At 43.0% G+C, this 14,280-nt stretch overlaps 1 protein-coding gene across 3 annotated transcripts in view; it reads left to right on the forward strand.

Moving 5' to 3' along the window:
- CFAP61 (cilia and flagella associated protein 61) overlaps nt 1-14,280 on the forward strand; it is a 419,682-nt gene that overhangs the window by 114,150 nt on the left and 291,252 nt on the right. For all 3 annotated transcript variants that reach the window (XM_049868785.1, XM_049868786.1, XM_049868787.1), the window contains one exon: nt 5,779-5,870. In XM_049868785.1, coding sequence (XP_049724742.1) covers nt 5,779-5,870 — 92 coding nt within the window. The remainder of the gene's footprint in view (nt 1-5,778; nt 5,871-14,280) is intronic.

The following is a 14,280-nucleotide window of genomic DNA, read 5'->3' on the forward strand; positions in this document are numbered from 1 at the left end:
CTTCCTGTTTTTACATAGCGCTGCCCAGCTTGGGCTGTATTATTCCTCAGTAAAACCCTTTCTTTCTCTCCTAACAGAGTTCAGGACTTTCTTCTTTGACACGTGATTGTGTACTATGGTTTATTTCTAAAAACTTCAAAATATGCAACTTTTTCTTTTCCTGTGTATTATTCCTATTATCCTAGATAAATAGCAGGGCAGATCCAGGTCTTCTATGACCTAAAGTCTATACAGTTTAGGAGCCCTCTTTGAGAAAAATGATACAAAATTACGAATGCAGTATTAGATACCACACCCTGGAAGGGGCCTGTACTGGGCGGGGGGAGGGGGGCCAGAATCTCCAGCTTTATCAGCTTCGTGGTAAAACTACCTTAGAGAAGCAGCCTTACTCAGAGAGAAAGTCCTGGAAAATTGTGCCTCCACTCCCACTGGAATAAACTACTAGTCCATGACTTCCAAGCTACTTAGTTGTCGTAAGCGATAAAATAACAATTAAATCTTACCGCCTTGGATGTGTGTTTAGTTGTGTGTTACCTAATACCATTGCCTTGACTTTTCCCTGGAATAGCACCTCACATTTGAGGATCTCAGGGCACACTATGAACATTAACTAATTAAACCTCACAAAACCCCTGGAACACTGGAAAGAGAGACACAGCATCAGCTCGCCCAGTTCTGAAATGCAGCCATCTCTGGGGATGAGTGTGGCAGCTGCTTAATAATAAGCCACCACACCCCTTGGCAGTTTAGCCAAGACAATTAGTCGTTGTAGTTGGTAATTGTCTTGTGAACACAAGACCGGCAAACAGTTAAGTCACCAGGATTATTAGTTCATTGCAAATTTAATCCATTCTTTAAGATTTTCACCTTTTTAGTAAATTTATGCTAATAATGAAGGAAATACATACTCAATGAAGGCCTAGTTTCCTATAGTTATGTTTTCTGTAGTTCATTAAATTTAAAACTCAAAATAGAAAAGGACCATCTTTTTTTTTTAGTGCAACTTAAAATAGGGAGTTACTGACACAAGTTTTTTTTTTAATTGTGATGAAAATACGCACAATAAAACATACACCATCTGTCTTGGTCATCTAGTGCTGCTATAACAGCAATACCACAAGTGGATGGCTTTAACAAAGAGAAGTTTATTCTCTCACAGTCCAGTAAGCTTGAAGTCCGAATTCAGGGCGCCATCTCCAAGGGAAGGCCTTCTCTCTCTGCCGGCTCTGGAGGAAGGTCTTCATCATCAGCCTTCCCTTGGTCTGGGAGCATCTCAGTGCAGGAACCTCAGGTCCAAAGGACATGCTCTGCTCCTGATGCTGCTTTCTTGGTGGTATGAGGTCGCCATGTCTCTCTGCCTCTTCTCTCTTTTCTATCTCAAAAGAGATTGGCTTAAGACACTATCTAGTCTTGTAGATCTCATCAATATCACCGCCTCTAATCCATCTCATTAAAATCATAGTGGTGGGATTTATAACGCATAGGGAGATTGCATCAGGTGACAAAATGCTAGACAATCATACAATACTGGGAATCATGACCCAGCCAAGTTGACAGATATTTTGGGGGGCACAGGTCAATCCATGACGCCATCTCAACAGTTTCTTCATGTAAACTTCAGTGACACTGATTACATTGTTCCTACTGTGCAACCATCGTCACTGTCCTTTTCCAGATTATTCTACCACCATTCACGTAAACTCGGTGCCCCCTTAGCAAAAACGCCTCCTTCCCCTCCTTCCCACCCCAGTAATCACAAATAATTTCTGACTTCTATATGTTTGCTTATTTCATACAAGTGAGAGCATACAGCATTTGTCTTTTTGCGTTGACTCGTTTCGCTCAGCAGGATGTTTTTAAGGTTCACCCGTGGTGTGGCACGCATCGGGACTTCATTTCTCGTGACTGAGTAGTATTCCTTTGTATTTATACACCACATTTTTCTTATCCATTCGTCTGTTGATGGACACTGAGATTGTTTCCACCTTTTGGCTATTGTGAAAAGTGCTGCAATGAACATTGGTGTACAGGTGTCTGCTTCTGAACAAAGAAAAGCACTTCTTTTGGGTATATACCTAGGATTGGGATTAATGGGTCGTACGGTGGTTCTGAGTTTAACTTTGAGGAACCGCTAAACTGTTTTCCACAGTGGCTGCACCATTTTACATTCTCATCAGCAGCGGATGAGGGTTCCAGTTCCTCCACAACCTCGCTAACACCTGTTGTTTTCTGTTTTTTGATCATTGCCATTCTAATGGGGGTGAGGTGATATCTCATGGTGGTTTGGATTTGCATCTCCCTAATGGCTAATGATGTTGAGCATCTTTTCATGTGCTTATTGGCCACTTGAATATCCTCTTCAGTGAACTGTAAGTTTAAGCCCTTTGCCCTTTTTTTTTTTTATTGGGTTGTTGGTCTTTTTTTCACTCAAAAGTTTTCTGCTGGTAGTTACCGGAATGGGTGATAGGGGACAGTGAGCTTCTGTTAAGGGTGATGGTGTAATTCAGGGACAGATGAAGTTGATGGCTGAACGACATGATGAACATAATTTATGTCACTGGGTTGTATGTGTGAAGATTGTTGAAATGTCAAGTGTTTTGTTGTGTATATACTTATCACAATAAAAAAACTTTGCTGCTGAGCGTAACTAATCTATGAAGACGGAAGTCAGATAGTGACTACCTTTGGGGGGGATATTGACTGGGCCTTCCTGGTGCTGGAAATGTTTTGAATATTCATCAGGGTGGTTGTTACATAGGTAGAGACACATGTAGAAAGTCAATGAGCTGTACATGTTACTGCATATATGTTATATCTCAATAACAAAGTAAAACCAAAAACCAAACCAGTTCTCGCTGAGTCAGTTCCTACTCATGGATGTCCCATGTGTGTCAGAGTAGAACTGGGCTCCGTGTCCGACTCATGGCTGTCCCATGTGTGTCAGAGTAGAACTGGGCTCCGTGTCCGACTCATGGCTGTCCCATGTGTGTCAGAGTAGAACTGGGCTCGCTCCATGTCCGACTCATGGCTGTCCCATGTGTGTCAGAGTAGAACTGGGCTCCATGTCCGACTCATGGCTGTCCCATGTGTGTCAGAGTAGAACTGGGCTCCGTGTCCGACTCATGGCTGTCCCATGTGTGTCAGAGTAGAACTGGGCTCCATCGGATTTTCAATCGCTGATTTTTCGCAAGTAGGCTGCCAGGCCTTTCTTCTGAAGCACCTCTGGGTGGGCTGAAACCTCCTTTCTGTTAGCAGCCAAGTGTTAACCATTTGCACCACCCAAGACTCCATAACAAAGTAAGCCCATCCACAAAGCATGCTGGTCTTGTCAGCCTGAGGGCACCAGAAGCCCCATGTAGACCACCTGAAGGACTGCATAACAAAGTAAGCCCATCCACAAAGCATGCTGGTCTTGTCAGCCCGAGGGCACCAGAAGCCCCATGTAGACCCCCTGAAGGACTGCATAACCAAGTAAGCCCATCCACAAAGCATGCTGCTCTTGTCAGCCTGAGGGCTCTGGAAGCCCCGTGTAGACCCCTGAAGGACTGCATAACAAAGTAAGCTCATCCACAAAGCATGCTGCTCTTGTCAGCCTGAGGGCTCTGGAAGCCCCGTGTAGACCCCCTGAAGGACTGCATAACCAAGTAAGCCCATCCACAAAGCATGCTGCTCTTGTCAGCCAGAGGGCTCTGGAAGCCCCATGTAGACCCCCTGAAGGACTCCATAACCAAGTAAGCTCATCCACAAAGCATGCTGCTCTTGTCAGCCTGAGGGCTCTGGAAGCCCCGTGTAGACCCCCTGAAGGACTGCATAACCAAGTAAGCCCATCCACAAAGCATGCTGCTCTTGTCAGCCAGAGGGCTCTGGAAGCCCCATGTAGACCCCCTGAAGGACTCCATAACCAAGTAAGCTCATCCACAAAGCATGCTGCTCTTGTCAGCCCGAGGGCACCAGAAGCCCCGTGTAGACCACCTGAAGGACTGCTTAACAAAGTAAGCCCATCCACAAAGCATGCTGCTCTTGTCAGCCTGAGGGCACTGGAAGTCCTGTGTAGACCACCTGAAGGACTCCATAACCAAGTAAGCCCATCCACAAAGCATGCTGCTTTTGTCAGACTGAGGGCATTGGAAGTCCTGTGTAGATCACCTTGGCATTTTTACAGGTGTAGGACGTATTGGGAAACCCTGGTGGCGTAGTGGTTAAGTGCTACGGCTGCTAACCGTGGGTCGGCAGTTCGAATCTGCCAGGCGCTCCTTGGAAACTCTATGGGGCAGTTCTATTCTGTCCTATAGGGTCGCTATGAGTCGGAATCAACTCGACGGCACTGGGTTTGGTTTTGGGTTTGGAGGACGTATTGAGGAGCTAGAGATTCCATACATTTTATTTCCCCAAAGCATCTCTCTTCAGGAAAGGGATTCTAAGTCCTATGTCCTCTCTTCTCCTGAGACTCCCTCTTCCTGCCAAAAGAGATGCCTGCTATGCTGACCGTGATTCTCACTGTACCTTCAACATTCTGCACCTCTCCATCTAGGCCCTTCACACCTCCCTGGGCATCTAATTTTTCTCCTGCAGTTTCGTTCTATTTCACCTCCTATGTCTTTGCCAGAAGCAGGACTAAGGCTCTAGTAACCTGATGACTTGGGGCTGAGAGGTGCCTGCAGGGATTGCTGCCAGGGCTGGCACTAGGGCCCCAGAGGGAGAGGAGGAGGAAGAGAGGATGCCCACTGCCCTGGCAATGAGGTGATTAAAGTGGGAAGCAGAGCAGCATGCCATGCTGGCAGCGGTGGCTCGGGAGCCTTGAGCCGCCCCTAGCCCCTCCGGCATTTCTGGGAGCATGTGAAGGAGGGGCAGCTGCTAGGCAGGGCATCTTAGGGCTGCTTGGAGCTGAGGCCCAAAGGCCGAGAGCAGATATCACAGCTCAGAAACCCCCTCAGAGCAGAGCAGGCATTGGGTGAGCCAGAAAGAAGAAGGCACAGGCCTTCCTGCAGCGAGGGACGTTGTCTCCCAAACCACCATCTGTAGGCATGGAATGTTTCACAAAAATCAAGAAATAAAATGAAAGAAAAACAGAAGAAAGAAGAGGGGGGAAAGGAGGCTTTCTAAGCAACATGAGAAATGTTTTTGTTCTGCTGTAATTTTTAGTGCAGGTTAAAACACTCAAAGACGACCCTGGTCATTGACTTTTCAGAATATGTTACCGTACAACAGTAATGCGCAGCTCCAGTTCTTCTTGCTTAGAAAACAGAACAATAAAAATAGTGGCTGCGGTCAACCACATGTTTGGAGTATTTTCAAACAAAGAGGAAACGGCCCTTGTGCAAATGTGCACTTGTGCATTTGGGTAGCACTGACATAGCTGTGGTCTTTTTTCCACGCTTTGGCTTAAAATCTTTTCGAAGTCTGCCCAGGAAGTTTATGATCGGTTGTTTGTAAACTTCAAAGGGCTTCTATGAAATGGCCCGCGTTGCACAATCACTGCGAGGACTTTCTGGGTGCCGGGCCCAGGTGAGCTACCCACCCCATGTTACCTGACACTCCCCTAGGATGCAGGATAGCTTTATCTCTGCTATAAGCCTGGAGGCCTCCAAATGTGTTCAGCGTCCCCTGTCGGGGTCAGATTGGGGTGGCTGCAAAGCCCTGCCCAGCCCGTCTCTGCACTGGAATGGGGACTTACGCTGCAGTTTAAAAGCACTTTCTCATGCCGTCTCCAGTGTCCTGTCCTTGCGCAGGTACTTACCATCCACTTCCTGTCCTTATTTTCCATTTTTTCTCTCAAAGATACTGAGATGAGGAGTAGCAGCCAGGGTTCCCAGAAAACCATCGAGGAGCGCCAGAAATCTGTCTCCCATGATGTCATGGAAAGCATCCAGGTAGCAGAATCCCTGACCCACACCTGGGTGCTGTGGGAGGCTGGGGATGACCTGCGACGTTGTAGCGTTTCCATGGTGCTAAGGGCCTTAGACATCTGGCGCAGGAAGCGCCTCACTGGCACTAAGGTTGGGGAGCCCAGCGGGTGCAGGAGGAAGCAGGGGCCCACAACCTTATAATAGACAAATTGAAGTCTTACTACCCTGGTGGCTCCACTGCTAACCAAAGGTCAGCAGTTCAAATCCACCAGCCGCTCCTTGAAAACCCTATGGTGCAGTTCTACCATGTCCTGTAGAGCCGCTATGAGTTGGAGTCAACGTGACAGCAACAGATTTGGTTTTTTTGGTGTTGGTATGATCAAAATTCAGTTCAGCACAGAAGTCCATGCCTTCCCTGCCTTCCTCCCCATCTTCTCCCAGATTCCAAGAGGCACAGGCAGAGAAAGCTGCTCAGCATAAAGCAAACTTAGGAAGTTCATACTTTCTTGAAAAGTCATACACACTATCTACATACTCAAGTGAGACCATGTTTACCTTCCTGCCCTGGTTGACCCCTGAAAGCGGAAGAAGCTTCAACCACAGCTCCTTGGAGGCCTTTGGTACCTTCTTGTCTCTGTCCAACCTCAGCAGGAGTCCTGCCCCCTCCTGCTGTCGACAAGATGTGGACAGAGCGCTGTGCTTGCCCTGTTGCCACTCTGACCTTCACAAAGAGGGGGTAAACCCACACCAAAGGAGCCTCAAATCAGCCACATTATAGGTGAAGCAGGACTTGGCAGATGAGCCAGGCATCCAAGCATCACTCCATCTCTGCCGACCTCTGACCACTAACAGGTTCCCAGGGATGCCGCTGCCCACACTGACTGGGCCCTGGGTCCTCACATGGTCCCGCAGGGCTCAGGGTGTGTCCCTGTGTCCTCAGGAACAAGGACCTACAGTTTGTCCTCCTCTTCAGAAGGCCTCACCGAGGGAGAGGGGCAGGAGTGGGGAGAATGGGCTTCCTTCCAGGTTAACTTCGTCAGCCTGTGTGTGACCAGAACACCAAAACATGTCTCTTTACACAGCAACTTCTGCTTCTGGCCTTAAAACTCCTCCATCCAGCTGGGTCCAGGACCCATTTCTTTTTCTTTTCTTTTTTTTTAATTGTACTTTAGATGAAGGTTTACAGAACAAACTAGCTTCTCATTAAACAGTTAACACACATATTGTGTTGTGACATAGTTACTATCCCCATGACACGTCAACACTCTTTCTTCTCGACCACAGTTTCCTTATTATCAGCTTTCCTGTTCCCCTCCTGCCTTCTCCTCCTTGCCTCTGGGCTGGTGTGCCCCTTTAGTCTCATTTTGTTTTCTGGGCCTATCTGATCTTTGGCTGAACAGTGAACCTCAGGAGTGACTTCATTACTGAGCTAAAATGGTGTCCAAGGGCATCCGCCAGTCTCTGTCAGGCCACTAAGTCTGGTCTTTTTTTGTGAGTTAGAATTTTGTTCTACATTTTTCTCCAATTCTGTCCAGGACCATCTATTGTGATCCCTGTCAGAGCAGTTGGTGGTGGTAGCTGGGCACCAACTAGTCATGCTGGATTCAGTCTGGTGGAAGCCATGGTGGATGTGATCTTTTAGTCCTTTGGACTAGTCTTTCCCTTGTATGTTTAGTTTTCTTTATTATTCCTTGCTCCCTAAGGAGTGAGACCAGTGGAGTATCTTAGATGGCCGCTCACAGGCTTTTAAGACCCCAGACACCACTCACTAAAGTAGAATGCAGAACATTTTCTTTATAAACTATGTTATGCCAATTAAGCTAGGTGTTCCCCAAGACCATGTTCCCCACAGCCCTCAGCCCAGCAGTTCGGTCCCTCAGGGAGTTTGGATGTATCTATGGAGCTTCCGTGACTTTGTGCTGGCTTCTCCAGTATTGTGGATGGTCTTACCCTTCACCAAAGCTAACAGTTATTGTCTATTTAGTGTTTTTCCATCCCCACCCCTCCCCTCTCTAGTAACCCTCAAAGATTGTTTCTTTACATGTGTAAACCTTTTCATGAGTTTTTATAGTAGTGGTCTCATACACTATTTGTCCTTTTGTGATTGACTTATTTCACTCAACATAAAAACCCAGTGCCATCGAGTCCCCAGATTCATCCATGTTGTGAGATGCTTCACAGATTCATCATTGTTCTTTATCGTTTTGTAGTACTCCATTGTGTGTATGTACCATAGCTTGTTTATCCATTCATCTGTTGATAGGCATCTAGGTTGTTTTCATCTTTTTGCTATTGTGCACAATGCTGCGGTGAACATGGGTATACACATGTCTATTTGTGTGCCGGCTTTTATATCTCTAGGATATATCCCTAGGAGTGGGATTGCTGAATTATATGGTACTTCTATTTCTTTTTTTTTTTTTTTTCTAGCTTTCTAGGGAAGTGCCATATAGTTTTCCAAAATGGTTGTAGCATTTTGCATTCCCACCAACAATGCATAAGAGTTCCAGTCTCCCCACAGCCTCTCCAACATTTGTTATTTCCTGTTTTTTTGATTCATACCAGTACTGTCAGGGTGAGATGGTATCTCATTGTGGTTTTGATTTGAATTTCTCTAATGGATAGTGATGGTGAGCATTTCCTCATGTGTCTGTTAACCGTTTGAATGTCTTCTTAGGTGAAGTGTTGTTCATTTCCTTTGCATGTTTTTTAATTAGGAAACCCCATTGGTGTAGTGGTTAAGTGCGACTGCTGCTAACCAAAAGGTTGGCAGTTTGAATCCACCAAGCACTCCTTGGAAACTCTATGAGGCAGTTCAATTCTGTCCTATAGGGTCACTATGAGTCAGAATCAACTCAGCAGCAGTGGGTTTGGTTTTCCTTTGGTTTATTTTTTAATTGGATTGTCTTTTTGTTGTAGAGGTGTTGGATTTTCCAGTAGATTTTAGAGATTAGACCTTTGTCAGTTTTGTCACAGCCAAAGTTTTTCCCAGTCTGTAGGTGCTCGTTTTACTCTTTTGGTGAAGTCTTTTGATGAGCATAAGTGTTTAAGTTTTAGAAGATCCCAGTTATCTAGTTTATTATCTTCTGGAGTTTGTGTGTTGTTAGTTATGGTTTGTATCCTGTTAATGCCTCTAGCGTTAATCCTATTTTTTCTTCTATGACCTTCATAGTTTTTGGTTTTATATTTAGGTCTTGGATCCATTTTGAATTAGTTTTTGTACATGGTGTGAGTTATGGGTCCTGTTTCATTTTTTTGCAGATAGATCCAGTTTTGGCGGCACCATTTGTTAGAAAGACAGTTTTTTACCCATTTGATGGACTTTGGACCCTTCTCGAAGATCAGGTGACCATAGGTGGATGGATTTATATCTGGGTTCTCAACTCTGTTCCATTGGTTAATATATCTGTCACTGTACCGGTTCCAGGCTGTTTTGACTACGATAGCTGTCTAGTAGGTTCTGAAGTCACGTAGTGCAAGTCCTCCTACTTTATTCTTCTTCTTCAATAGTGCTTTACTTATGTGGAGCCTCTTTCCTTTCCATGTAAAGTTAATGATTAGTTTTCCATCTCTTTAAAGAATGTTGTTGGTATTTGGATCGGGATTGCATTGTATTTGGAGATTGCTTTTGGTAGGATTGTCATTTTTACAATGTTGAGTCTACCTATCCATGAATATGATATGTTTTTCCATTTATGTAGATTTCTCTTGGTTTCTTGCAGTAGTGTTTTGTAGTTTTCTTCATATAGATCTTTTACAACCCTGTTTAGATTTATTCCTAAGTATTTTATTTTTTTAGGGGCTATTATAAATGGTATTATTTTTCTGATTTCCTTTTCATAATTCTCTTTATTGATGTATAGGAATCCGACTGATTTTTTATGTTTATCTTGTATCTTGCTACTTTGCTGAATCTTTCTATTAGTTCCAAGAGTTTCCTCATGGAATCTTTTAAGTTTTCTATGCATAGTATCATATCATCTGCAAATAGGGACAGTTTTAATTCTTCCTTACCAATTTGGATGCCCTTTATTTCTTTTTCTTGTCTTAATGCTCTAGCTAGGACTTCTAGCACAATGTTAAATAGGAGTGGTGATAAAGGGCATTCTTGTCTTGTTTCTGTCTGAAGGGGAATGTTTTCAGCCTCTCTCCATTAAGAATGATGTTGGCTGTTGGTTTTGTATAAGATGCCCTTTATTATGTTGCAGAATTTCCCCTCTATACCTATTTTATTGAGACTTTTTTTTTTTTATCAGGAATGGGTCTTGGACTTCGTCGAATGCCTTTTCTGTATCAACTGAGATGATCATGTGATTCTTTTGTTTTATTTATGTGGTGGATTATGTTGATTGATTGTCTAATGTTAAACCATCCTTGCATACCTGGTATGACTCCCACTTGGCCGTGGTGTATTATTTTTTATATATGATGCTGAATTCTACTGGCTAGAATTTTGTCGAGAATTTTTGTATCTATATTCATGAGAGATATCGGTCTGTAATTTCTTTTTTTGTGGTGTCAGGCTTATGCTCGCTTCATAGAATGAATTTGGAACTATGCCTTCCTTTTCTACATTCTGAAATAGTTTGAGTAGTAGTGGTGTAAGCTCTTCTCTGAATGTTTGGTAGAATTCTCCAGTGAAGCCATCCAGGCCAGAACTTTTTTGTTCTTGTTGTTGGGAGGTTTTTTTTTTTTTTAAATTACCTTTTCAATCTCTTCTCTTGTTATGGGTCTGTTCAGATTTTCAACATCATTTTGTGTTAGTTTGGGTAGGTAGCATGTTTCTAAAAATTTGTCCATTTCTAGCTTTTCAAATTTGTTGGAGTATAGTTCTTCATAGTACTCTGTTGTGATCTTTTTATTTCTGTTGGGTCTGTTGTGATGTCCCCCATTTCATTTTTTATTTGGGTTATTTGTGTTCTTTCCTGTTTTTCTTTTGTAGGACCCATTTCTTAGTCCAGGATAGTGCAGGTGCATTGCTGTTTCTTCCAGGATTCCAGGCCTCTTTTCTCTGTTGTCTTCATTTTTACCTCAGCAAAAAAAAATTTTTTTTTTTTTAATTAATTTTGTCTATGTACTCAAGCAAAGAAAATCTTGGGAAATGGGCTAATGAGGTGGGATGGAGCCTTAGCTCTAGGTCACCTGATTGCACTGATTTTCATATCGTCTCTGCATTCTGATCCCCAAAACCACAAAAAAATTCAACCTGTAGCTGGTCAGAGGTCACATTCCAAGTGTTCCTTGTTCTCTACAAGGAGGTTGGGTACTCACCAGGCCAGGCACTCTGTTAGGTACGTAGGGCATCCTGGTAGGTGCTGAGGGTCCTCTGCTAGGTGCTGAGGGTCCTCTGCTAGGTGCTGAGGGCACTCTGCTAGGTGCTGAGAGAACTCTTCTCAGTACTGAGGGCACCCTGCTCAGTGCTGAGAGAACTCTGCTAGGTGCTGAGAGCACTCTGCTCAGTGCTGAGAGCACTCACCAGGCCAGGCACTCTGCTAGGTGCTGAGGGCACTCACCAGGCCAGGTACTATGCTAGGTGCTGAGGGTACTCTGCTAGGTGCTGAGGGTACTCATCAGAGAGGCACTCTGCTAGGTGCTGAGGGCCCTCTGTTAGGTGCTGAGGGCACTCATCAGACAAGGCACTCTGCTAGGTGCTGAGGGCATTCACCAGGCCAGGTACTCTGCTTGGTGCTGAGGGTACCCATGAGACCAGAACACAGCCCTGTTCTTCAAGAAAATTTCAGGATGGCAAGTAAGAGAAGAGGCCCCAAATTTAGTACATGAAGAGAAGAATGGAGAACATGTCAGAGGAGAGGACTGAGGGAACACCTGAGCTCTTTAAGGCAAGTTGTACAGCATGGATTAGAATGAGGGAAATGAAGCTGATAAATGTAATTAATTAAAAAATCAAGATTTAGCAAAGGGTCTTTCACTTCTGGCAAAGATGGAGTAACAGACTGGATTTGCCCTCCTGCCTGAAACAATCAAAAAGTAGCAAAATATATGAAACAACAGTTTTCAAGACATTGATCACTAGGCTACAAAGGACAGAGATGCCTGAGAGCTGAGAGAGGTTTCAGACCACAGCATAGGGAGGGAGAAACCAGTGGGAGTCCAGTGGACTCCCCAAGTCGAGGAGTCAGATCTGTAAGTCCACGGCGACCAAAGCCACTGAAGTCTACAGGACTGAGGAGAGACCAGAGGAGAGAGCTTCAGAGGGAGAGGACTCAGGAACCAACAGAAGACACTCTTGAGTATTCAGCTGAGTACTCAGCAGTGTATGTGGGTGAGGAAAGCACTTGAGGTCAGGCCAAGGAAAGGTCCACTCAAAAGGATTAGAGTTAACAGTGCCCAGTGCTCCTCCGAGGCCAGGAGCAGTGCCTTTCTCCACCAGCCAGGCTGGGAAACCTCACGGTTCACAAGGCTTCAGGCGAGCACCCAGAATAGTCTAGCCTTAGGAGTAGGAAATGATTAGCTCTAGACAGACTATCCCTGTAGTTCTAACAAATCTCTAAAGCAAGAACCAAAAGGGCCAAGCTGTTTCCAGGTAACTTAAATGAGTCCCAGAACAAAGCTTAAGGGGATTTTTAGGAATAAAAAATTGTCCAGAATGCAACTAGATGAAATTTACAATGCTTGGAACCTGATAAAAAATCACTGGGCATTCAAGAAACCAAGTATATATGGCCCATAAAATGGAGGTCAATCAATTAATTGAAATCAACCCAAATCTGAGACAGATGTTAGAATTAATGGACAAGAGCATTAAAATACTTATTATAACTATATTCCATGTTTTCCAAAAGTTAAGGAGAGACAGAATATTCAAAAAGACCCCAAATCAGGCTTCTAGAGATAAAAACTACAATGTATAAGGTGAAAAATACACTGGATATGATTAATGACATTATATATTGTAGAAGAAAAGATTAGTGAACAGAGAAAAATGAGAATTAAGAAAAAATCAGTGCACTAGTGAGTTGTGGGAAAACTTAAAGCACTTAATAGATGTATAATTTGAGTCCCCAAAGAAGAGGAGAGAAAGGTTGGGACAGATGAAATATGTGAAGAAAGAATGACTGAAAAATTTCCAAATTTGATGAATAAATCCACAGGTACAAGAATCTCAACACACCCAAGCAAAAAAACATGAAGAAAACTGTACCAAAGCTCGTCAAATTCATATATCAGAAAATTTTAGCAAATTGAACCCAACTATACATAAAAAGAACAATATATCACAGCTAAGTGAGGGTTATCCTGGGAATACAAGATTGGCGTAACATGTAAAAATCCATTGATGTAATTCACCATGTTAACAAACTCAAAAAGAAAGCCACATGTTTGTATTATAGATGCAGAAAAAACATTTGAAAATTGCACCTTTATTCCTCATAAAAACTCTCAGAAAACTAGAAATAGAAGAGAACTTTCTCAACTTGATGAAGGTCATCTATGAAAAACCTCTAGACATCATACTTAATGGTAAAAAACGGAATGTTTTCCCCCTAAGGTCAGAATAAGACAAGGGTACCTGCTCTCACTACTTTTGTTCAGAATTGTACTGGCGGTTCGAGTCAGCTCAAAAAGGGAAGGAAAAGAAGTAAAAGGCACTCAAATTGAAAAGAAAGAATTAAAACCATCCGTTAATCACAGATAACGTGCTTGTCTATGTAGGAAATCTGATGAATCTTAAAAAAAAGCTAATAAGAGAATTTAGCAAGGTTACTAAATATATATAAAATTAATATGTAAAAATCAATTATATCTCTGTATAATATCAAGGAGCAGCAACAGAAAGAAAATAAATACCATTTACAATAGTACAGGTGTATGAAATAGAGAGAAATCTGACAAAAGATTTTGCCTGTACACTACACACTGCAAAATATTTCTGAGAGAAATTAAAGTACTAAATAAATGGAGAGATACACTGTGTACGTGGGTTGGAAGACAATATTGTTGAGATGCCAGTTCTTCCCAAATTGATCTATAAATTCAATCCAATGGCAAAGGAAGTTCCCACAGGAACTTCTGTAAAAATGGAAAAACTGGTTCCAGAATTCACATGGAAATGGGAAGGACCTAAAATAGCCAAAATCACTTTGACAAGAGTGGTGGATATGTTCATTGTCTTTATCGTGGTCATATTTTCATGGATGCATACAGAAGTCAAACTTTTCAAAAAGTATTTATGTATAAAGTATGTAATATAAATTATATATACTCTTTAAATATATGTAGTTTGTTGTGTATCAGTTATACCTCAATAAGCCTATTTTAAAAAAAAAGTACAGCTTTCAAGTTACACAGAAGAACAAGAATAATAGAATAATGAACATCTACAGCGAACTGAGGCAGTATCGGCACTGTGCTAAGCATACCTACCTACCTACCTATCATCTATCTATCATCTGTCTGTCTTTATTTTATCATC

The sequence above is a fragment of the Elephas maximus genome, chromosome 25 (genome assembly GCF_024166365.1).
Source record: "Elephas maximus indicus isolate mEleMax1 chromosome 25, mEleMax1 primary haplotype, whole genome shotgun sequence".
Classification (NCBI taxonomy): domain Eukaryota; kingdom Metazoa; phylum Chordata; class Mammalia; order Proboscidea; family Elephantidae; genus Elephas; species Elephas maximus.